The sequence below is a fragment of the Nannospalax galili genome, unplaced genomic scaffold, assembly GCF_000622305.1.
Source record: "Nannospalax galili isolate Female #2095 unplaced genomic scaffold, S.galili_v1.0 scaffold243, whole genome shotgun sequence".
Lineage (NCBI taxonomy): Eukaryota > Metazoa > Chordata > Mammalia > Rodentia > Spalacidae > Nannospalax > Nannospalax galili.
Window position 1 is genome coordinate 5,370,067 of NW_008353490.1, and position 25,041 is coordinate 5,395,107.

The 25,041-nt window shown below is 43.2% G+C and overlaps 1 protein-coding gene across 1 annotated transcript in view; it reads right to left on the minus strand.

Moving 5' to 3' along the window:
• Positions 1–22,609: 22,609 nt before the first annotated feature.
• Zadh2 (zinc binding alcohol dehydrogenase domain containing 2) overlaps positions 22,610–25,041 on the minus strand; it is an 8,408-nt gene continuing 5,976 nt past the window's right edge. The window contains exon 2 of the mRNA XM_008850673.3: positions 22,610–24,703. Coding sequence (XP_008848895.1) covers positions 23,773–24,703 — 931 coding nt within the window. The 3' untranslated portion in view covers positions 22,610–23,772. The remainder of the gene's footprint in view (positions 24,704–25,041) is intronic.

Consider the following 25,041-nt stretch of genomic DNA (forward strand, 5'->3'; position numbering starts at 1 on the left):
TAGAGTTGAGGGAGCTCCTTTTAGACAGTTCTGACCACTTCTTGGGTGAAACACAGAATAATTTCCTACTGACAGTGCAGCACGTGAGGGCGGAGGGGAGCATGGAGTTTTGAAATGGCAGTGGGCAGGCACAGGGTCTGAGATGGGTGGCAGTGAAAGCTGTCCTGACAGGAAGCAGAGGAGAGGAGAATCAGAGGAGGAGCAATAAAGGACTAGAGGAGAGGCCTAGGGAAACAGTGAATGGGGGACAAAGCAGGGGAGGGATTGCAGCCTTTGAAGCTGCAAGCCTGGCATTAGGATGTGAGGGAATGAAGTCCATGTAAAAGGGGAAGCTAAGGGGTGGCCTAACATGGGATAACTTTCTTCTTTGGATGTCAAGGATTTGATGTGGACCATTGACTTAAGTTTTAGAAATCTGATATGGAAATGATTACTGAAGGATCCCACAGAGCTAAGATACTATCATCTGAGGCATGGATTGGTTTAGAAGGAAACAGTACATGATCTGGAGCACACTAGCTTCTTGGAATTTCCTGAAAGAATTTCAAACAACTTACATTTGTCTATTTTAAAAAATGCTTAAATGTGGGTGTTCATCCATAGGCATTAGGGTAATGACAGTTGTTGGAACAGTTAAACCCGGCATTTCTCTGATTTAACACAACAGGAGGTTTTTCCTCACACCCTGGGAGAAGCAGATATTACTGATGAGGTCTGGCATATGGCCCCTTGGGATGTTGGGATTCTAGAATCCTGGAGGAGCTTGGGAGTATGCTGCCTTGAGCCAGGCAAAGGACAGAAAGGAAGCTCCAAGGTGGGGCATACAAAGGATGCAGCATTTCTGCTCAATGCTGTGTCTCAAGGTCAATCTCATCATCACTGAACTCCATAAAAGGCTGGCAACTCTGGTCCACTGTGACCCCAGCAGGAAGAAGCAGGTGTAGGGAAAGCACCTGCATGCACTACAGTAGCCCAGATGTTGGGGGCTGTTAAAACTGAAGCTTTTTAATTGGTTCCTGCAATTTATAAATCAACACTTACAGCCTTTGACCAAGTATCATGGACTACTCAACTTTAAACCTGTAGCAAGGTAATAGGTCTTACAATGGTTAATCTTCATTGGCACTTTGATTGGGTTTGGAATTACTTAGGAGACACACCTTCAGGCATATTTTTTAGGGTGTCTCTAGAGCAGTTTAATACAAAAAGGAAAGACTCACCCTGAACAGCTCACACTGAAATATCAAAAAGGGGAAAATGAGAAAGCCAGCTAGTGTCTGCATGCCCCTTCTCTGCTACCTGGTCCATCAAGATGTGAGGCGGAGTCCCAGCCACATGCACCTACCACCATGAACTCCACCACACCTTCCCCACCATGAGGGACTGTAGCCTTTCAAACCATGAGCCTGTATAAATCCTTCCTTCCATAGATCACCTTTTGTCAAGCATTTGGTCATAGCAAAGAAAAAAAAAAAACAAAAAACAACAAAAAATAGGCCCCAAACAGAGGTAATCCATAGAGATACGGAAATGAAGCACTACTGTATTTATTCAACATATATGTTATGCCCTGAGTATTCATATCTGTGATTTACTTTTCCACCCAGAACACACTTTTAACCCATTTACAGTCATACTGAGGGAACGTTCATTAACCTCACTTTGTCATGCTATCTTCACATGTGAGTGTTGATACTTCTGTGTGTTTCCTCTTCTGTTAAACACAGCGTGATATTTTGTACTTTTTTTCCATGCAAAGAGCACATGTATGACACACTCCTATGTCAAGATGCAGTATAGACATTTCCCAAAGTGCCACTTAGTCCTTGGTTAGGGCCCCAGTGCTACAAAAGGACATTTCAAATCTAACATCTCTAAATGATTCCATGCTGCAGGCCATTTGTGATATAGTTGTGGTTGATGTGGGCTTGAACATGGTTATGTTCTCTGTCAGCATGACTAGACTATTTTTCTACTCCTTTCAATGAAAACTTGAAAATTATGATGTATGCACACTTACTATCAACCCCTGGGGTGAGCAGAAAAGAATTTGAGGACCATTTTAGAAGAGACTATGAGCCATAGTGATATGAAAATGTTTCCCTGATAGCTCCCCATCAGATCAAGCACACTGAAGAATGATGTCAGTGGTCGAAAGATCTGGAGGTAGCAGTGGCTGGCTTCAGAAAAGCTGTGCAGTTTCTCATTTGACTTCCCAGAAGGTGACAGTGTGCAGGAAAACAAGGACGTCCATCACTGAGTGCCTATCACTGACCTGAAGTGCCTTCAAAGGTGTTAGCCTCCGAGTAGAGATTCTTTAGTGAATTGTCTTCATTCATGTTTTCTTTTCCATGTGCTTGGAGGTAGCCACAGGATTAAGAATGCGTTCAAGTAAATAACTGTTTGCATAAGCATAAAACAAATATTCGAATTGATAAGAAAGCATTATGCCATAGCTTAATTGTTTTCACTTAAGTGTTTTCTCTTTTGCAGTGGTATCTAAGTCAAGTTAATTTTTAAAAGACTTAGTGTGTGTGTGTGTGTGTGTGTGTGTGTGTATGTGTATGTGTATGTGTATGTGTGATATTAGTGTAGGAGCCCTAGAGATCAGAAGAATACAGCAAATCCCTTAGAGCTGGATTTCAGGTGGTTATGAGCTTCCAGATATGGGTCCTGGGAACTGGACTTTTGTCCTTCAGAAGAGCAGTAAGCACTCTGAAACACTGAGCCATCTCTCTAGTCACCCAGTGATTTTTTTTAATGGTTGAGCTTTGGCTTAGATAAAAGCATAGTGTAGTTGGCATCAAGAGGCCAGACTATTCCCATCATCCTCCAGTCAGATGTCCGTCTCAGAGTGTTCCTAGGGCTCCACTGCAAGTCTCACCACCCATATTCTGGTGAAGCTGAGATGTAAATGCCTCAGTTTTCAGCCAACACACAGATTACATTTATATTTTAAGTTTTAATACTTTTGCATGCTTATCTTCTGATGTATTTTTCGTACGCAAGCTATAATTATATTTTTCAAACAGCTGAACAACTTTGTCTTTTAAGTGAGAAGCTAACTCCTTTATATTTAATGTATCTGGGGATATGTTTGTATTTATTCTGAGCCTCTTGCTTTGCTCTTTGTCTTCTACCCCATTCATGGTACCCTAGACCTGGTTTGAGTCTTTATCTTTTTTTGGATTGAATTTTTCTTGTTTTATTTTTTCTACTACTCCTTTAAATGAAAACTTAAAAAGTATGATGTATACAAACTTACTATCAAGTCTAAAGTTAAAGAATAGCTTTGCCCTCCATAAAGACTTCAGAATATTTAAATCTATTTGCTTATGCCACTGATACATGGATATAAATAGATGCAAGCTTTTACCCGTGGGCTTTACTGTGTTATTGTAGTGCATTTACCAGGGGTCCATCTTCTTTACTCACCATTATTTCTTACATCTCAAGCTTCCATGTGGGACTGCAACTTTCTTTCTCTAAGAACACAGCTTCTTGACAACTTCCAATCTGCTTGTGGTAAACTTGCTCATTGTTTTTTGGTTTGAAAATATCTTTATTTTGTCCTCATTCTTGAAAGGTTTTTCTGCTAGACAAAGAACTCCATATCACCACTTTAGTCTTAGTCTCTTACCATTGAGAATATTGTTCAGAGTCCATAGGTGAGAATTCAGCTGGGGGTCTGACACTGCTGTGTAGAGACCTCCCCCACCCTGTAGTGTTCTTGACTTTGCTGTTACATGTTTTGGTATAAATTTATTTGCATGTGTCTCACTTGGGAACTAATGGCCTTCCAAAAGCCTTGAATTGGGGCCTTCTTATCAATTCTGAAAAACTCCCAGTCATTATTTCTTCAAATATTGCCTCTTTTAAAAATTCCCATTTGTCATTTCCTATGAAACTTTGCTCCAAAATAAGGTAGACCTTCTTTTTTTTAAAATTCAGTATTTTAAAAATTTTATTTATTATTTTTATTTTATGTGTATGCGTGTATTGCCTGCATGTAAGTAAGTGCACTTGTGTTGTGCAATGCCTGCGGAGGTCAGATGAGGCTGTCAGATCCCCTGGGACTGGAGTTATGGACAGTTGTTAGCTGCCATGTGGGTGCTGGGTTTTGAACCCGGGTCTTCTGCAGGAACAACCGGTGTTCTTAACCACTGAGCCATCTTTCCAGCCCCAGGTAGACCTTCTTAATACATACTCTTTGTCTTGCAACTTTTCTTTCCCATCTCTTCTATCTTCTATGGTATTTTTGGATAATTTCCTTTCATCTATACTCCAGTTTATGAAGTTTCTCTTTAGCCATATCCAATTAATAGTCTATACCATGAATTGAAATGCTATTTTTGGCAATTGTACGTATTTATTTCCTAAAATTATATTCAGTTCTTTTCCAAATATGGAAGGCCATTAAAATTTTTCCTTTTGAAATTCATTTCTTTATATATGATCATCGTGGTTATTTTACAGTTGGGATTAGAAATCATTCCATGACTCCCTCTGTTCCTTTGCTTCTGCTGGTTCTGGATCATGACAGGCTATTTCATCCTTTGGTGAAGTATTCCTAAATGAGACTCACTTATTTTACCGATGGAGTTCTTTGACATTTAAGATGAAGATTGCTCCTTTAAAGAGAACTTATGTCTGTTTCTGCCATACTTTGGAGAGATGATCAGTCAGGCCTACTACACTGACTTCATTCTAGGTGTGAGCTTTTGAAACTAATCAGATAACAATATTTTGAATTACAAATGGAAAGGGAAGCTTCTGGTTATAATTGTAGAACTTGCTTTTCATTTACCCTTTTGCTATACTTTGAATATAAAATGTCCCTCCTAAGCTCATGTGTTGGAGGCTCAGTCTCCAGCCAGTGCCACTACTTTTGGATAAGTGGGAACTTGGGTGGGGCTAGTTGGAAGACGCCTACCACTATGGGCATGCCTTCAAAGGGTATCTTGTCTTTGGAGCCTTCTTGCCTCTCTCTGATGCTTGCCTACCATAAGGTGAACATTTCTGCTTTACCACACCCTTCTGCTATGAGCTCTGCTTCCCCATAGACTCAGCAATAGAGTCATCAAATCAGGATGAAACTTCTAAAATTGTGTACCAAAATAAGTCTTTACTTCTTTAAAATTTTCTCTTGGAGGTGGGTTGCCCCTTATGAACTGTTGGCCTGAGGGACAGTAGAGGTCCCCAAAACAATAAAGGCCATTGCCAATAATGTTGGTTGTATAACATTATTCCCGGAAGTGGACTGGAAAACCTTATTGCTGAAGACACTGCATGATGTGAGCCTGGGAGAGGGAGAAATAAAGCTTGGACTACATGTCACTGGATGGGTGGCTTTCATGGTGCCAAAAGTAACACTCAGATGACTGGGGGAGAATAGTTCCAAATAATTCTCCCCAACGACGGACCCCATGTGCTGCACTATCAACATACCAAACAAGATGTTTCTGCTGGTGAAATAGTGGAGAATCTAGTGTATGTACAACCTGCAAATTTTTGATTGGATATAATGCCCACTCCTAGAGGTGGAACACACATCTGGTCGACCCGGCCAAACCCCCCTGTGGCAGAGGAGAATATAGACCCCAGTGGGAAGTCACTGCAATTGCTTTGTTAGATGAAAATGATGCATCTGCTAAAGTACCAACCAAGCATTTGTGTTTACACCCATAGGTTACATTATTATAGCAGTCACTGTTTAGATGTTCTTGCTTCTTGCTGTGTGTTTTTATTGTAGATGGAATCCTACTCAAACTGGCAACAACCCATGGAAAACAGATGATGCAGAGACCTGAAAGTTCAGTGCCTTGCCACAACGGGAGGAAGATCATTCCACACCTACTCCCCCCTCCAAGGCTCAGGGACTTTGCAGAAGAGGTTGATGGAAAGAATGTAAGAGCCGGAGGAAGGGGTGGAGTATTAACTGGAAGTGTCTTCCAACCACTATGCTGGCAAGCTATAGTCACACCTTCTTCCCATGCTCATCAAGGAGTCACATTCGACCTTAGCTGCATGTGGGGGTAGGGGCAAAGGATATACCAGCTGAGAACACTAAGAGGCACCTCTCTCATCATTTTGTGTGGCTGTTTGGAAGTCACAGGATCTGTGTTTGAGTGGTGCAACTGTAAATGTAGGGTGCCCACTCTTCTGTAAATAAACCCCTACCCTATGCTCCATTAAAAAATAATAATAGATAAATAAAATATTTAAAAATTTTTTCTCTTGGATATTTGTCACGGTGATCAAAAAACCAACCAATTCACCTTCCAAACTCAGTACCAAGGCTGTTCATTTCAGGCAACTCTGTGCTATAACTTCTGCCCTAAGAATCTCCAGAGCTATTGGAACTGAAATTCAGGTGTCTCATTTTTTGCTAGCTACTGCATGTGCTAAATGCCCCTTGTATTTCTATTTCCATTTTATCAGAGCTTAGTGATTTTAGATTTTTTTAGATTTATTTATTATTTTATGTTTGTGTGTGTGCCTGTGTAAGTTTATGTGTACCATGTGTGTACAGGAGTCCACAAAGATCAAAAGAGAATGTCAGATCCCCTGGAGTTGGAATTATAGGCACTTGTGAGATAGAAACTGAATGTAGGCCTTCTTCAAGAGCGAGAAGCACTCTTAACTCCTGGGCCATCTCTCCAGTTCCTGATTTTAGATTCTAAAAAGATTTTATCCTACCCTTTCAGTTGATTTCAGTGGGTTATAGGTAGTGTTACATCCATACCATTGGGGCTAGAATTCCCATAATATTCCTCTCTATGATATCCAGGTAGCCCTGTGATACCCAGGGCTGAGAGCCCTGTAAGTCAGGCAGGGCCGAGGTGAGCCTTGTCCTTGCCTGTGCTGTGTGAGTTTCAATGCCTCTTGTTTCTCTTCAAGCTTCCCATGATCAGAGGTCATGAATTTGGGGGCTCTTACAGATGACCTTAACCAAAGTTCTTAAACTCCCATTGGAACCATATACAAATGTCATTTGGATGGCAGTGAGGGATTTGGGGTCAGCTGCCTGGCCCAAACTTGGCTTCACCACTGATTGTCTGTGCCTATCTGTTTCTTGCTGCAAAATGTGGTGAATATTAGCAATCTCCAATGTTGTTATTTATGAGATCTGAATAAAGAATTTCATATTCCATGCTATCCCAACATAAAGTAGATTATAGCTATTGTTATCCCATGAAACTGCTTAATTCTTGGGTCCTCCTCACAGCTCTTCAGAATCACAGTTAGGCTTTCTCCTAGTGGCCTTCATGGGGAGCTCTACAGAGAAGTGTGATCCCCAGGACTCCAAGAGTCTTGTGTGCTGCCCAGCAACTCCTTCCACATGTCTCGAGGTTCAGACTTAACCTGTCCAAGTAGCTGTTGTTCAAATTAGGCTAGTGCCTAGGTCCTCTGCCCCATCTTTTACCATGCCATCTTCTGCCTAAGATTTTAGTTCTTCTAGACTCCCTTTTGGTGATAAGCAATGTTAAGAAGCAGTCAGTGTTGGTGACTGAGTCAGATATCACCCATGTAGTTCGTCACTGGAAGGGCTACAGCAATGGCTCTTCTATGAAAGACCAGGCTTATATGTGGGTGCCCCTGTGACTTATACAGGCTGAACCTGTGTGCTCATGGCTGTTGGATAACAGGATACAGCCCACACTAAACACTGACCCACTCTATGCTGAACTCCTTTATTCCTTCAGCAGTATCCCTGGGCCTCTTAGGGGAGGCACGGACAGCAACAAAGCCATATCTCTGCCTCTCATCTGAGGTTCAGAGCCTGTTCTGCAGACTTCCTACCCTTAATTTAGAACCATGAATGGCATGCACTAGTGGCCCAGGGATGGAAGTTAATAGAGTTGGTATGGACAGAGTCTGGTATGGCAGCTCTGGCCCACTGGCTTCTTTTGAGCTTCCCTCCACATCCCAGTGGCGGACTTGAGACTTGTCACAGAGCCCAGGAGGCTGGGGACGCCCCTGTGCTGCCCTAGCCCCCATAATCATCCACCCCCTCAGTTAATGCGATAATGGGGGCCTTAGCTCCTTGAGGGATTGGTGCCAGGTCTTTGAAAACCACTGGGCCTCTTCCTGCTGCTCCACAGCTGAATCCGATGTAAAATACATGTTCCTGTTCATTGCCATTTATGTGTTCGTTATCATTAACAGCCATTATAATTTTTTTTCCCAGTGGCAATTACATTGATATTACTATATCTAAATCAAAGAGGACATTACAGCAATTACTGTCATGAGTTGATTGGGAACCACCTAATTTTTAAGTGACACTATTTTCTTATCAGCATGATGTTCCTTTGCAATAAATAATATGTCAGGAGAGTTGTGCAACTAAAATAAGGTATATGGTCTTTGCATGGAGACTGCAACCACTATCTTACTCACATTTTTATCAATAAAGAGAAAATGTACTTACAGTTTCTCTTCCATGTGAGAAGTATAAAATTAAGACCTGAAGCTTTAGGCCTGGAAAATATTATGATAGTTTGAACCCAATCCTTAGCTTGCATGGGGTAGGAGAGTGTTAAGCTTTTCCTGCTTCAAATTGGATTACAAAGTAGATGAGGAGGGAAGAGAGGAAGGAAGGGAAGGTTGCCTGTGTTCCTCATAAGAAGAGTGCCTGAATCTTGGGCCCAAGGTAGAGCTCTGCCCAGGTGCTATCTCTGAGTGGGCCGTCCCCCAGAGAGGTGGAAGGTTTCTGAAGTCCATTCCGGACCACACCTGGGTGTATGGGACCTGCATCCTCTCTGTCTGCATTTTCCTGTGTGTGCTGCCTGGCCCAGTCAGTGCAAGGCTTCTTTTTCCCAAGGGCCAACTCCAGCGGTCATGTCACTGTGGAGTTTGGTGTGTGGATCCGTGTGGCAGCCCCATGACGGGCAGAGACTGTCCTGAAGGGCAAGGGGTTGCCATTTCCCACAGATCCCAGGATCATCTGTGTCTGTAATTGATGCCCTGCTAGTCTTCCCTGAAACTGTCTAGCCCTCCTTCCCTCTTACCCCTGCTCCAGGAGGACTGACCTGGCTCTCCACTGGACCCTTGGTGATCCCATTCTCTCAGCAGTAAGTTCCCTTTCCATCACAGGATGTGTAAATTTCAGGTCTACCTGATCTGCTTCCTCAAAACATCCATCTGGTATTCCACTGGAATACCTTTTAGAATTTCCCCTCCCTTCTCTAGTCAGACAGACTTTGTTTAAAGACCAGGTCTACATGACACTAGTGAATGTACTTGGGTTCTGTGGACCTCAGTTTTTCCAATGAATGGGCTGAAGGTGTCTTCCTTAGTCATTTACCCACTGTAGGTTTTCAGAGGCCTCAGACCCACTAAGTTAGACTGTAGACCCCGGCAGCCAACTGCTTCCACCTAACATTCATTGTATCTGAATCTTGGGCATATGTTTTCAGTTCTGTGTGCCTCAGTTTCTCTGTCTTTAAGTGGAGATGACAATAATAGTCCTTACCTCTTTGACTTAAAATTTTTATTTATTTATTTTTTATGTATACAAATGTTTTGCCTGCATATATGCAAGTACAGCAGGTGAATGCAATGCCATGGAGGCCAGAAGATGGAGTCAGATCCCTTGAAATTGGAGCTGTGGACAGTTGTTAGCTACCATATGGGTGCTAAGAATTGAACCCAGGTCCTTTATAAAAGCAGCCAGTGCTCTTATGCACTGAGTCATCTCTTCAGCCTCCTCTTAGAATTTTATGTGTATGAAAGAAGTTGCTTTATAAGGCAGTTGGATATAAGTGCTTACTTTACTGTATGTGAGATGTGTTTGATATTATTAAATAAAAATTGTTCCTCAGCTGAGTGTGGTGACATACCTTTAATCCCAGTACTTGGGAGGCAGAGGCAGGCAGATCTTTGTGAAATCGAAGCCAGTCTGGTCTACATAATAAGTTCCAGGCCAATTGAGGCTATAGGGGGACCCTGTCTCAAAAATTTTGTTCTTCTTACAGCTTTTATATATTGATTACAAATTGAAATGGTAATATTTTGAATATATTGAGCTAAATTAAATACATTAGAATTAACTTCACCATACTAAATTAGCTATTAGAAAACTTTTGATAGCATATGTGGCTTAATTAGTATTTGTGCATGTGTGTGTATGTATAGGTGTGTGTGTGTGTGTATGTGCATAGGTCTGTAGGTGTTTGTGTGTGTGTGTGTTTGTGTGTGTGTGTATGTGTGCGTGCGTGCCTGTGGAAGCCAGAGGATGACCTCAGGTGTCATTCCTCCTCAGGCTCCATCTACCTTGTTTTTTTGATACAGTGTCTCTCACTGGCCTGGGGATCACAGATTAGTCTAGGTTGGTTGGCCAGCAAGCCCCAGGAATCCTCCTCTCTGTCTTCCTAACACTGGAATTTGTTGTTGTTGTTGTTGTTGTTGTTTTGAGATAGGGTCTCCCTGTAGCCCCAGCTGGTTGGACTCACTATGTAGACCATGCTGGCCTGGAAGTCACAGAGATCCACCTGCCTCTGCCTCCTGAATGCTGGGATTAAAGGCGTGTGCCACCATGCCCAATTTAGCACTGGGATTACAAACTATGTCACCATGCCTCCATGCCTGTTTTTTTTTTTTTTTTTTTTTCCCTTTGGGGTTCTGCAGATTAAACTCTGGTCCTCATACTTGCGCAGCAAGCACTTTCAAGACTGAGCCATCTCCCCAGCCCTCATATTAATGTTCCTACTGGATGGTGATGAATTGTACACTGTTCTGAAGATCTGAAGGTGGAAATTGCAACAAGCACTTCGCACAGGGCCTCAAACACAGTGGGGCTTGTTAAATATGTCGTCCCTCCCTACCTCTCTCTCTCTTTGAAAGAAGCTCAGCGTTTGTGTACCTGTAAGCATCACTTTCCCCGAGAAGAGTTTGGGGGCTTGGCAGGAGGGACCATGGCCACTGAAGGATCTCTGGAAATCTCAGACAGCCCTATGGGCTGGCAACTAGAAATTCTGTGATGAACATGTGGGCCACTGTCCTGAGGCATGGGTTCCCCAGAGCAGCTTGCCTCATTGTCAGGAGTCAGGATCCCTCTATGACTCAGGCTAATGCTCAGCACGGAGCCCAGAATTTAGAGCCTTCCTGTTCAGTCAGTGCCCCACTTCCGGGCACCTTGCCTGCTTCCAGTGCTCTTGAAGCTCACGACTGGAGAAAGGAAAAAGAGTATAAACAACTCGGTTGGGTTAACATGGCGTTATCTCTCCCTTCATTGCATCCTCTGCATGCAGGTTCGGGAAATGTGAAATAAACATATGTGTGTGATAATGAGATTGTTGGTGGCAAGTCAGCTTGGGAGGACAAGGAGCAATTAAGCTTGCTGACTTACACAAGTTAGAATGACGAGATGCTGGGGCTGGCCTCACTCATCCACATAATAAGGCCTCGTCCCTGTCAGCTGCAGCACATCACTGCTGCGGCTCCTCCTCACTGCCGCTCCCACTAGGCTTTGCGATGCTGCCTGTCAGCAACACCTGCGTCCACACCACCCTTTCTGAGCACAATCCAGGAAAGTACATCTGTGCAGAAGGAAGGCTCTCATCTAGGTGTTTTTTTGTTTGTTTGTTTGTTTTTTTTTTTTTTTTGTTTTTTTGAGACAGAGTCTTCCTGTAGTCCCAACTGGCTTGGAACTTGATATATAGATCAGGCTGGCCTTGATCTCTTGCCTCTGCCTCCCAAGTGCTGGGATTAAAAGCATGCGCCATTACTCCCAGCTTCTCCTCTAGTTTTAACGGAACACTTACAATGTCAGTCTGTGTGAGCCAGCTGCCACAGATGTGGGATGCTGCCCCCGAGATGCTTAAGAAAATGTTCGTGGTTTCAGTGGGTAAGAGTGCTTGCTGAGAAAGTATGAGGGCCTGAGTTCAAATCCAGCTGGGTGTGGTCACATGTGCTTGTAATCCTAGTACTTTGGTGGAAGGAGCAGAAACAGGATTGCTGGGGCTTGCTGAATGCTTTTCTAGTTCCAGGTTCAGTGAGACCCTGTTTTAAGGGAATAAAGGAGAGTGTGATAGAGCCAGACACCTGACATATTTCTTTAGCCTCCACAGGCATACACAAGTACACATATATCACATATACCTCTCTCCCTTCCCCTCCCCCCCCACACAGTTTATTCAGACAGGTTGTCCTTGACACATGTTTTTAGAGAGGAATGGATATCTAAGAGGCTGATAGCACTGTTCTCTTGTACTATCTGTGGCTGGCAGGAGGATGCCATTGATGACATAGCCTTTGAGTGGCTTGAGCAAGGTAAGCACGTGGTGCCCTGGGGCCTGAGGCCTGGATTGGCCTCCTCAACTGTATGCACCAAAACAGAGGTGACTTGACAGGGCCTTGCCTGTGACAGTCAATGTATGAGGTCACACAGGAAAATGGGATGCTGCATGCTTGGAGATGAGCTTGTTACCTCACTCAGCTGTGAGTCCTGCCCTCAATCTCATTCCTGTTCCCTCTATCCCCAGTGTAGTGGAGAGGCTTGGGTGCAGCAGGAGGAGATGATCAGACAGAGCTAACCATGGCTTCACCATTCAGTGCCAATCTGTTGACCAAAGTCCTTTTCATTTGCCGCAAGCCACGACTCCGTCCAGCAGAGCCGAGGAAAGACGACACAGACACCAAGGTGAGGTTCAAGCAATTCTCTCACTCTCTCTCCCTTTATTACACACTTCAGCTCTTCATATAGCATTCCCAACAGCCCTCCCCCCAGCCAGGACCAATCAGGGCACACACACACGTAGCGGGCAGGCAGAGTGGCAGCTTATTGGGCCACGTAGCAGGATCATACTCGATGATGTCTCTGATCAAGCAGGCAGCACATGATCGGGCTTATTGTGCTTGTGCAGGTTGGAGTAAACAAGTGAGGGGCACAAGGCTTGGCAGCCAGCCAGGGCGCCATCTTGGCTGGCTTGACCGCGCCTGCTTCCCACATTCACCCACTTCCCAGCCTTCTGGACCTTAGGTGAGTGGGGTAGGGAAAACCAAGAGAAGAATGCTCTTTCCTGTCCCTTGGCATTGACTGGGAGTAGCTGGTACCTAGAATTTCCCACATTCACTGGTGTTTTTCACCTACACACTGGTTGATCACCCCTGGTGAAGAGAATAATCTGCATTGAGGCTCAGTGGTGACACTGGTGCCCACCTGGCCCTCTTCCCCTTGTTAGGGTGAAGTCACTCTGCTTCCCACAGGCTCAAGGGGAGATGGAGATGGCTGAGTGAGGCCAGGCATCACTGGCTGAGTGATTTTCATGCTGGGTTTTAGCTCACTGAATGTCCTTTGGGATCCCATGTCCCCTGCAGGGAAAGCAGAACTGGCGCATTTCAGTGAAACACAACTGGCTTCCTTTTACCTGACAGTAGCAAGCCTTACTGCATGTTCTTTTTGCTAGTCATGATTTTTGAAATGAGAAAATTTCCCACTAAATATGATCATAGGCCTTCTGCCATGAACACAATATGTTGACTACCTGAAAGTAAAAGTTTCTAGAATAAAAGAGTGCCATGGATCATCTAAAACAAAGAAAACTTGCAAGGTACTTTTGGCCTCACTGAAGTGTGCTGTGGGGAGAGAGAGAGAGCCTATCTAAGGCCTGCAGGCCAGCAGCCAGCTATGCACAGTAGGTAAGCTGTCAATCTTCCCTGGGCTTTGATTTCTCACTACAAGAGGAAAGGGATAGACTATGTCATTTCTAACATTCTGCTTAGGGTTAGAATCTGTGATCCTCTGATCACAATGGTGAAGAGAAGCATCCTTTTACCCTTTGTGTTTGTCAACAGTGATGTGCACAAAATAAATGGGTGTGAGGATATAAAAGAAGACCCTCCCAAATAAATAACAATGGGAAACGACAACTGGGACTACTGAATGGAACACTCCAGGTCTTCAGAGAGGGTGAGCACAAGTTCTACTCCCCCAGTGAGGAGAACCAAGCCATTACTCATCTCACCAAAAAGGGGCAGGCCTGAGTCCTTCACTCAGCCTTTAATATGGGCAATGATAAGATGTAACTTCATCTTTAAACTCTCAATCAATGCCAAGGTTATTGTTTTTTTTTCTAATAATAAAATGATAATTTGTGTACTTTCCTTCCACAAGATAATTCAGCCTCCCCACCTAGGAAAAAAGCATCTGCTTGAAAACTCAATCCTAAACTGAAGCCTCTCCAAACCTATGGCTGGACCTTGTTGTCTTGGAATTCTGGGTGGGGAGCCAGCTGGCTCTTGCCTCCTGGAACCTATCTGATGCTTCATCTTGGCTCTTCTGTGGCTATCATTCCAAGGGGAAGGAGGGAAGGGGCCACTGCCCTTAATGTCTGAGATGTCACAGGGACAGGTGTGTCCCACACTTGGCTGCAGTGAACCAGCAACTCAAGGTTATTCTCATTCCCCTTCATAGATGATAACTGAACAAGAAAAAGCTGAGAAAAAGTTCCTGTAGCTTAAGAATCTTTCCCCAAACTGTGAAACCATTCAGTGAAAGGGATGGGATTTGAACTCAGGTCCCTCAGGCCACCTCTTTCCCCCACATTAGCATGTCCATACAGCGCTATGTCTCCCCAGGTTCCTTTGTTTAGTTTGAGCAGGGTCCTTTCCTGATTGAGGGCAACGTGGTGAGCAGGATCCCAGGGAGTCTCTTACTGGAAGGAGGAAAATCTGGCTATCCTGAAAGGACATACCTTCCTATTTCCCTGGACCCACCACTCATCCACTCATTCATTCACTCTGCCCATGTACTAAGGATGCTGATCATGTGCTGGGCTCTCCTCAGGACCTTCTGTGTCCTGTCTAAACTGTCCTTGGCTGCATGAGGCCAAGGATAGCCATGAATGCTGCTCAACATAAAAAATCACAAACTTACTTAAAACATCATGAGTTTTTTAAATTAAATTTTAAAAAACTTTTTTTTTTGAGATAGGGTCTCACTATGTAGCCCTGGCTGGCCTGGAATTCACTATTGCAGTAGGCTGACCTTGAACTCACAGAGATCCACCTACCTCTGACTCCTGAGTACTGAGATTAAAGGCACAAACCACCACTCCTAGTCTGATTTTTGTTTTATTTTTTCATTTCATAACTCTATTGTACAGTGAACTCAGTAGATGACAACATTATGACACAAAGGTCAATGGTTCCGACCTGTGGAGGTCAGAATGCTCTATAGACTCCAAACCCCAATGCTTAATGCATTAGGTAAGCTTGAGATTTTGGAAGTCTGGTGTTTATTTGGAGGATATATCATGGGCATGCTAAATCAGCACCTTAGACTGATGGACGCTAAGAGAACACTGAGAAAACAATTAAGAAGATCACACTTATCTATTTTACCAACGGGTATCAATTTGCAGAAGCGTTTCCCCAGAGCTCCAGGCAAGCAGGTGCACCTGCTTTTCCAGATGAGTGGTCCCTGGCAGAGAGGCCTTAAGCTGTGGTGTGGTATTGAACAAAACTACAAGGCTCTCTCAGAACCCATATTGAAATAAATAAGAAAACAAACAAACAAATAAACAAACAAAAATAAAGCCGGGAGGCATGCCACAGGCTCTCAATCCTAGTGCTGGAGAGGCAGAAACAGGTGGACCCCTGAGGCTCAACTGCCGTCAGCCTAACCTGCTTAAGGAGTTTCTGACAGAGTGGGCTTGTTTCAAAGAAAAAAGGTGAATGGTACCTGAGGGAAGATTCCTGAGAGATTATCTTCTGGTTCTCTCTCTCTCTCTCTCTCTCTCTCTCTCTCTCTCTCTCTCTCTTTTCATATCGGATTGGCTAGATTGTTTTTGTCTTCAGGAGTTCCCACAGAGTCCCAAGTCAGATTAGGATCTTTTCATCCTCAGCCCTGAAATTATCCTCTAGCCATCACACACACACACACACACACACACACACACACACACACACACGTACTGCCTTTCCATCCTCAGCTCAGCCCACCCTTTTGAAAGATGCCTACTTCCATTCACCCACACCCTAGTTCCTCCTTTCCTCCCTCCTTTTCTAAGTTTATCAGTGGTAACTTCCAAACCCTTGATCCTGCCCCCAATCTGTGTGGACACATAAGCACTTGTTTCCTGCCTCCCCAATTCAGGGCTCCCTCAAACGCCTAAAAAACTGGCCATTTTCTGCTGATCCTATTCTGACTCTTCTGGTCCATACACACCCACCCTCCTAGCCCTAGGCTCTTCTGTGGGTGGTAGAGGAGGAGAGAAGTAACATCAAGCATGTTTTCCAGAGATTCACTATGGTCACTACCAGTCACTACCCCCGCTGAGGCTTGACAGGTGTCAGGGACACCGAGGGCTCTGCCTAGATGTGCCACACTCATCTCCTGCCTCCCCATCCAGGGCTCTCTTAAACTCCTAAAATTCGAGTCCATGTACAATTGTCAGCTTTCCTTCTTTACAATTGTCCTCAATAGAGTCTTCCGTGATTACTACAGTGACATATTAACAAGCACATGCATGGATTAAAACCATCCTCTTAATTGGTTGCAGTCTCTTCAATGACAATAATTCTACTAAAATAAAGGCTATGTGTGCTGCCACAGTGTATGCTCCAAGCGACCTGATCTGAAGATGACAGAGATGTGACATCCCTCTTCATCAGGATACTTGTAAAATACTATATGTGTTTATGCTCATTATGTGTGTGTGGACTGATAGAAGACCCAGTAGAGGCCTGGGGGCACTTTTATTAGTGAGGTATAACTGGTGATGCCAGACCAGTGGGAGGAGGGACTGGTGTGCCAACAAATTCAACTTCAAGAGCAGGAGAACAGCTCGGAATGGAGGTCCTGGGACTGTGCCTGTTTCTGGTAGGGAGGGACTGCACAGGTAGATGCCCTGTTGTTCAGGCTACTCTGACGTTCCCTGTGTCACACTCATGTACAACTGTATGGAAACAACTGGCACTAGGGTACCATGAGCATCAGACAGTCTAATTCCACGACTGGGTTTCAGAAGGGATGTTCCTTTGAAGACTTTGAAAGTGTGATTGTAAAAGGCAACTGCTTTCACAGTTAAAATAAGTACAGGACAGTGTTATCTGCAAAGGCTGTATAACTGAGATCTTGGTACTCAAAGTGTGGTCCTCCAACAGCAGCACCAGTGTCCCATGGGAGATGTAGGTTCCTGTTCCAGCCCTATGCTATTGAGTCAGAACCAGCATTTTAGCAGGTGACTTGTGTGCACATTACAGTGTGAGAAGCAACACCTCTCTGGAGAAAAATAGCCTTGGCCTTATTCTGATGACTATCCATGAACTGTCTCCATCTGGCAGGGATGACATGAGCCAGTATAAGGCATCTTCTGTGTTTTAATTTTCTCATCTCTAAAGTGGGAGTCATTCACTGAATGACATAATATTCAAATAGGTAAAATTTATAAATAAGTCTGGGAATGCCTAAAGGTATGTCTAAGTTAAAGTGATTAATATTCTTCAGTAATGATTTTTTAAATTTTGACTTCTGGACAATGAGTGTTTTGTGACTAGCTGGTGATGCAGGGGCTCCTGCAGCCTAACCTCATTCCATATACACTGATGTACTGGGGTGTAAGTAATTCTCCAAAACTTGCATTGAGTAAAAGCCCTCAAGGAGACAATTCAATTTCCAAATGTAAATTCCAGCCACATGTGGAGGGAATACTATTGCTACCATCCCCTGGTGAGCAATGAGGCTTCCTACAAAACGTGATTGCCTCTGACATTGTTGCTGTTCCTGGGAAGTGGTTTTTCAACGTAAAAGGAGCTGCTTCTACTGGGAAAGGATTTGCTCATGTAAAGTTGAAAGTTTACGCTTGTTATGCATGAGTTTGAGGGAAAAAAAGACAGAAATGACGAGGAAAGACATGAATGTTCAATGTCATGTGGCTCTGCTGGCTTTTTTTTTCTTAGCCTTAATTATGATCTGTATGAGGGTCTTGCCACAACCTATCAGGGAGCCTGCGCCCACTGGAGTTCCTCCTGGCACATCCCTTCACCTCAAAGCTACCAGTGAAGGAATGCACCCTCCCCACAGATGTATCCTATAAGATGCAGAATTGGATTTCAGGTAGAATAGCAAATTGAAACTTTAGCTACGAAAGCAAAGATTCTGGTGGCCAGCTATTACTAGTTTCTGATAGGCGAAAACAAGCGTGAACTCATTCTATGAGTAAACAGTATACAATTTTTATCCGGCATTATTTGTATTTAAGGATATAGTGGTAGGAGACCTTCCATTAGCAGTAAAACTAAAATGTGTGATATTATTTTATTTTTAATTTGTGCATGGCATATACAGGTGTTTGTGCATGTGGGTGCACTGTGTTGAGGGAGCGTGTTATGTGTGCTAGTGTGTGGAGTCTAGAGGTCAGGTCAGAGGTTAATCTCAGGTATCATTCCTCAGGAGTCCTTCATCTTATTTTTAAAAATATTTATTACTTTTATTTTATGTGTGTGAGCATATTACCTGCATGTGTATAAGTCCACCCGTGTCGTACAATGCCTGTGGAGGTCAGAAGAGGGTGTTAGATTCCCCTGGAACTGGAATTAGAGAAGGTTGTTAACTGCTGTGTCGGTGCTGGGAATCAAACCTGGGTCTTCCTCAAGAACAGCCAGTGCTCTTAACCACTGAACTATCTCTCCAGCCCCTCCATCTTGCTTTTTTGAGACAGCATCTCTTACTGTGATCTGAGGCTTGCCTATTAGGCTAGGCTGGTTGGTCAGTGAGCTCCAGGGATTATTGTGTCTGCCTCCTCAGAGCTGGGATTACAGGTGCATACTACCATACCTGGCTTTTTATGCATGTTTTGGTGCTCAAAGTCAGTTTGTCATGCTTACAAGGCAAGCACTTTGCTGATTGAGCCATCTCTTCACCCCTAGGGAGATATTTAGACAATAGAATCAAATGAGCTAGAGTCCTACTCTACTGGATTAGAGTCTGTGATACATTTCCTGAGTTTGCCATATCATCCATGTAAAGGTTCTTAGCAAAGTCCACCTGTCACTGCAAAACCTTTGTCAGTCATCTGCTGAAGGACCTTGGTCAATGGCAAAGGGACTGTAGAGTTTCTTGATACCCTGGAAGGGACTCCACTTGTGTACTAGCCTCTGGGTCCAGTAGACTCAGTGACTTTGAATAAAGCACTGAGTCCTTCTAGACTCAGCTGTACATTTGTAAAATGGGTAGAACTAGATCATCCTTTAAACCCAATGTAAAGGGCAATCTAATCTCTTTAACAAAGGCCAGAGAGGGATACTGACTCCTTCCAGGTCTGTGTTTCTTCTGGCATTTACACCTGTGAGCTTGCAAGGAGTGCCAGGGTTTGGGCATAGAGGGCTCAAGGTCAGGTGCTTCCAAGTGGGACAACTCACATTGCTCACATTCTTTGCTCCCTTCCACTCACCAAACTGCTGCTGGGAATCACTCTAAGACCCTGACCCATTCTTTGTGTGTAAAGGGTACGCACAATGTCTGGCAATGTCACCAGACTGTTTTCTGAGCTCTAAGCACAGATCTGTCTTTTGTACTGGATGCTGCCACCCAGGAGCAGGGCACATTCTCATTATTATTTTAATTTCATGTTGGCAGAAAGACACTTCAATGGAAGCTCTTCCTTTGGGGGCCTGTTCAGATCTCCAGACTTCTGGCTCAGGGCTTCTTAGCATACATGAAGCACATATTGGTTTTCCCCCAAACTGTTCTCTGTACAACACTTACCCTACTGCTGTGGGACCCATGATACTCTTCCTGAGCTCATCCACATCTCCTGAGATGCAGGACCTGCACAGAGGGGAGGTCTACAAAGGGCAAAGCCAGTGCATCAGAGCAAACACTGCCTGGTACTTATACCAAGCATATCTCATTGGCTGCTGGGCAACGTGAAGAATTAAGGAGCTTTAAACTTATATGATTGAAATATGCACCCTAATTGACTCTTTTTGAATATCAGCTCTTTACTACAAGAACTACTTGAACTGATATTATTTTTGTATCTTGTGGAGGGGGCAGGGTCAACTTCCCTTAGTTTGCACATGGTAACAGCAGTAAGGGTCTCACACTAAACACTGAACACTTTTTATAAGTTCAATAATATGATGCTAAAAGGCCAGTGGAAACAGAATTTGAAGTTTACTACAGTATTGCAGTATTGGTAATCTAGCTCTGCTTTTTGGCATCTGGACTATGATCCTAAACAGTACATTCTAGGCCATGACTGGGAAGTTAGTTCTAGAAACCCTGCCCAAATAAAAATGAAAACAAAACAAAGAATCCTAAAACAAAACAAAGTAATGAACTGCAAAAGTAATAAAGTTTGCATAAATTTTTAAATGACTCTTAGAAGTAATAAAATATTTAAGAGTGGAAAGTATAGATGAGTAATTCTAAATTCATCAAACCAGGCCATTTTGCATGTGAACTGCCCTTATAAACCTTGTTACATTGCAGAAAATTAGCAGTAGAAGTGGACAGTGCAGGTCTTCTCTAAAGCTGTATGTTGCTCCTCTGACTTTACATGATCTATGGTATTTACCAGCATGCACATGTGGTAAAGTAATCAAGAAAAATATTTAGATTCTTTGCACCAAGCCTCATTTTAAAGGGAACCTTGACTGCTGAATTTATGCCTCTTGTGAGTTCCACAAGGGGTTAAAACATTACAGGTACAAGTCGGGTGGCCATTATAAATGTTACCCAAATAAAAGCCAGAAACAGGAAGCCAAGAAGCAGGTCCCTAAGGCAGGCAGTATCTTAAATGATATCATCTGTCAAGTTTCCAGCATCTTGTGGTGGGGACACAAAGAAGAAGGCCTGCATGGTATGGGGATGTTACATCCTCATTAGCTGTAGTCTTCAAGTACACAGCATAGGGTTTTCACTTTAATAAGCAGCCACTACTTGTCACGCACTTGCCTTAGATAAATACTGAAGGAAATATTAATGACCATTTACAGAGCTCTACTCCTGACAAACTTCATCCTGATGCAATCAGACAATAACAATGTATAGAACTGATTGTGCAAAACATCCATCATTTCTTTGCAAACCAGTCCCTGGATTTTTGTTTTTTTAAATGCAGTCAATAGCAATAACCATTGTGAAAGGGACAAGAAATGATATTGTTGGAGTAACAGCATTTGACTTTTGAGAAGTTCTGACCAACAGTAAGGCATCTTTGGGACACCTTTCTCAAAGGGCAGTTCCTGCTTCCCTGCCTGGCCATCGACCTTACACCCATGTGACTGCTCTGCCTGGTCCCTTCGCTAAAACAAAGCTGATACTGGTCCTGAATTATGGATATACTTTTTGTGATACGGAATACAGCCAAGGTGTGGGGACCTTCATACCATGTCACCTCCTGTTAGAGGTTAGTCTTGAATAATAATCCCATTTCAATTATAACCCTCAATTTGCAAATCATTTTACAGAATAATTTTTTAAAGCTCAAACATATTTTTGGCATTATTTGAATGAGTGAGTTCATGCTTGTTTTCTAAGAATAAATGAAAACAGTATGCACTGTAGTTCCTCAGACTGGGGACAGAGAGACATGAGGATTTTTTAAAAACAACATTGCTTTATTTTAAACCTGGGCGTTTGAATTTTACTTTTACATAGCTGAATTTAGTATATTCCCTCAAAACATAATACATTTTTATTCCATAGCTTAAGGGATCCATCAGATAAAATGTTGGTCTTTCATCTTTATTACCCTCCCATTAAAATGAAAGAAACCGGGACTCACTTCAGTTTAGAAGAGGCAATTTAGTTGGTAATGTCCTTAGTCCTCAAGCCTTTTCAGAGGGAGAGAGTGCGTTATCACAGACATTTCACACATCTATCTGCATGGGAAGCAACTGAGCCTTTCAGACATATACTATGTTAAATTTAATAATAGTCTTTGATTAGATTATTTTATTACAACATTTTTCCATTATCAGTCATTTCCTGAGCATAGTAACATTCATAAAACCTGCCCCTCCCACTTTGTTTGTTTGTGTATCAAAGAGCAGGCAAAGTCTCTTTCTATTTTGCTACAGCGGTTAGGTCTGAAAGGGACAGATTAATAAGTAAGCACCACATTGGACAAGCCTTTCTTGTCCCCATATCTGCAGCCCTTTGCTATGACGAGGACACAAAGAGCCTCGCGTCAGGCCGCTACCCTTCTTCATAACTCAAAAGCGTCACAGTGCAATAGCCTCTAGTGCTATTTGTCTTTAGTGCAGTTGTGACACTTCGGCATGATCCATAATTTGGCAGCTATTTACCGTGACATTTCCCTTCAGTGCGGCCATAACATTCAGTGAAGCCATTATTTGGTTCCATTTACCATATAAATTGTATTGTTGTGCATGCATGCTAGCAGCTACATTAGGTACCTGGAAATGAGTAAATCTTGTAAAATAGATACTAACAGCTCTTCAGAAGCAGGATCTCTCTGCTCCTCAGATGCAAGGAAAGAAGAATTAAATCTGGCCACCAACTTTCCCAGAGGACCATTAATTGCGTTCCTATTTACTGAACACATTCAATGTACTGAAACTCAGCACTGAAAAATAATCTGTAAGGCTTCACCTTTGATTAGAAAGGCACTGTGGGGTTTTGATTTCATGATGAAAGGGGCAGGCAGCCTTTGGACACTGAAAGTAAAAAGCAAGTGGGTGAGCTATGGTGTGACTCTGAAGAGAAGGGGCATGCTGGCTGATAGACAGGTGTGTACCACCACATAACACTAGCACAGGTGGCTTGTTCCTCTGGAACATGGAGAAGTGAAACGGGAGGATAGGATAACTGACTGCCATTCTATTTCCACTACCCGAAATCAAAAGCACCTTCCACGTCCAAAGGCCCCTGAGGAGAAGCGAGTGGCTATGATGTTTGATGATTTGGGTTCCTACAATGTCCAGAGCTATGTGACATTTGCTCCTCAGGGACAAGAGGTGCGCTGTTTTTAATCGTCTGCCTGCAATTGGAGTGCGCCCCCTTCTGTAATCCATGCTGTTGCCTCAGAGGAGCCTTCTTTGTGGAAGTGTGGCACAGACCACTCTTTCAGTGTATATATTAGTTTTCAAAGCTCTAAACTGTAGCTTCCTTTTCTAAAACCCACTTTGTGTATATATATTTCTAACAGTAATTTGCTTCTTAGAAGATCAGGGACATTTTTCATTTCCCAGACATCTTACCAGGATGAATGTGTATATAAGCCATCAAATAATGGGCACTTTCTTAAGATATATCTGTGTTTCCTGAATCACTTTCCAGTAACTTAACAGGATTAAATTTGGAGAATTCTTCCCCAAATGTCTATTTAGATCATTGGTTAGTGATTTATAGAAAAAAAAAGGCAACTTCCTAAGCATAAGGCTGTCTTGTGCTAGCTTCTCATTTGTGAACTACTTATTAACACAAGAGCAGACGCTTCCAAAGCAAGGAAGACTTGGGAGCTATTTTCAAGACTGATTTAAAAATCTCATCAAGCTAGGGACACACTGACTCGATCAGGTCTTGCATCAGGAATTAATTTACTTCCCTGGAACAATAAAATCTGGAATGAGACCATCCATGACTAAAGAACTGAATGTAAACGTTTTACCTCTTAGCTATAGAGAGAACTTTTATTGAAGCACATTTATTTTTTTTCAGAGAAAGAGAGAGAAAGAGAGAGAATTAAGAGTGGTATCATTAACACCTTACTTTTATTTTAAGAAATTTTATGTTCACTAAGGCATGAGGCACTTGTTTGATTTTTTCCTTTGGTTCATGTCATTGTTTTGTTGTCATAGCTTACTGTTGACAGAGTGAGGTAATTCAACCACAATTTTCCCAGTGTTTTTCCCCATGTACATATAGTCAACAGCCCGGAATACAGAGTCCAGGCCAATGAACCTGCCCTCTGGAGCCAGGTGTCCCAGATCTACCTCACAAATCAGGTCCCCACGAGCATACAGCTCCAGCAAGTGCTTCATGGCAGCCTGGTACTCAGAGAAGTAGTGGTTCAGGAAGAAGCCCTGGACACTGGCAGACTTCTTCAGGAGCTTGGCTGGCAGACTTCCTGCTTTCACTGGTGAAAGTCCGGTAGGGCTCTGGTAGCCAGAGATGAATCCTATTACTATCAAGTGCCCTTTGGTGGCCAAGCTGTCCACAGCCAGGTCAAACATGGCTCCCCCAACAGACTCGTAGATTACATCAATGCCATCTGGGTATTCCTGCTTCAGGACTGCTCTTAGGGGCTCAGTTTTATAGTTGATGGGACGACTGCATCCCAGAGATTTCAGAAAGGCCAACTTTTCATCAGAAGAGCAGGTTCCAATGACATGACACTTTGCCATCTTTGAAAGCTGCACAGCAAACTGGCCTGTCCCCCCAGCTGCTGCTGTCACCAAAACTTTCTTCCCTTCTGACAGCTTTCCAAGCTCTTTCAGGCTGATGTATGCAGTGGTGCCACTTACCAGCAGGGTGAGATACTCAGGTTTCACTGAAGGCACAGGAGTGGCAATGCTGGCAGGCACAACTGTATACTCAGCAAAGGAACCAGAAGCCAGGGTCACATAAGCCACAGCCTGGCCCACTGTGTACCTGGTACTAGCAGAGAGGCCCAAGGCCACCACCTCACCAATACCTTCAAACCCTATGTCAAAGGGAGGCTTCAGCGATGGGTCATATCGGCCAGCTGAATAGTTGATATCAGATGCGTTAATACCAACAAATCTAGAAGAAAACAAACATGTATTAAGATACTTTCTTTGCTAAGGCCTTTGTATTCTGCTTAGAAAAAAAAAATCCCTTTAACCCCAGTGACTGTAAGAGATCCTAAAGTACAGGACTTGATAGAATTTAAGAGAATGTTCCCTGCTGTTCAGTTGGAAAAAAGAACTCTAATATGTATTTAACTTGAGTTTGGGCATATTTGAATCTTTCATAAGTTTAGGAATCATTTCATATCATTTTAATCAGCAAGCGTTGCATTTATATTTCATGTGCATTTACTTTTATTCTCTTCCAGAGAGAGAGAGAGAGAGAGAGAGAGAGAGAGAGAGAGAGAGAGA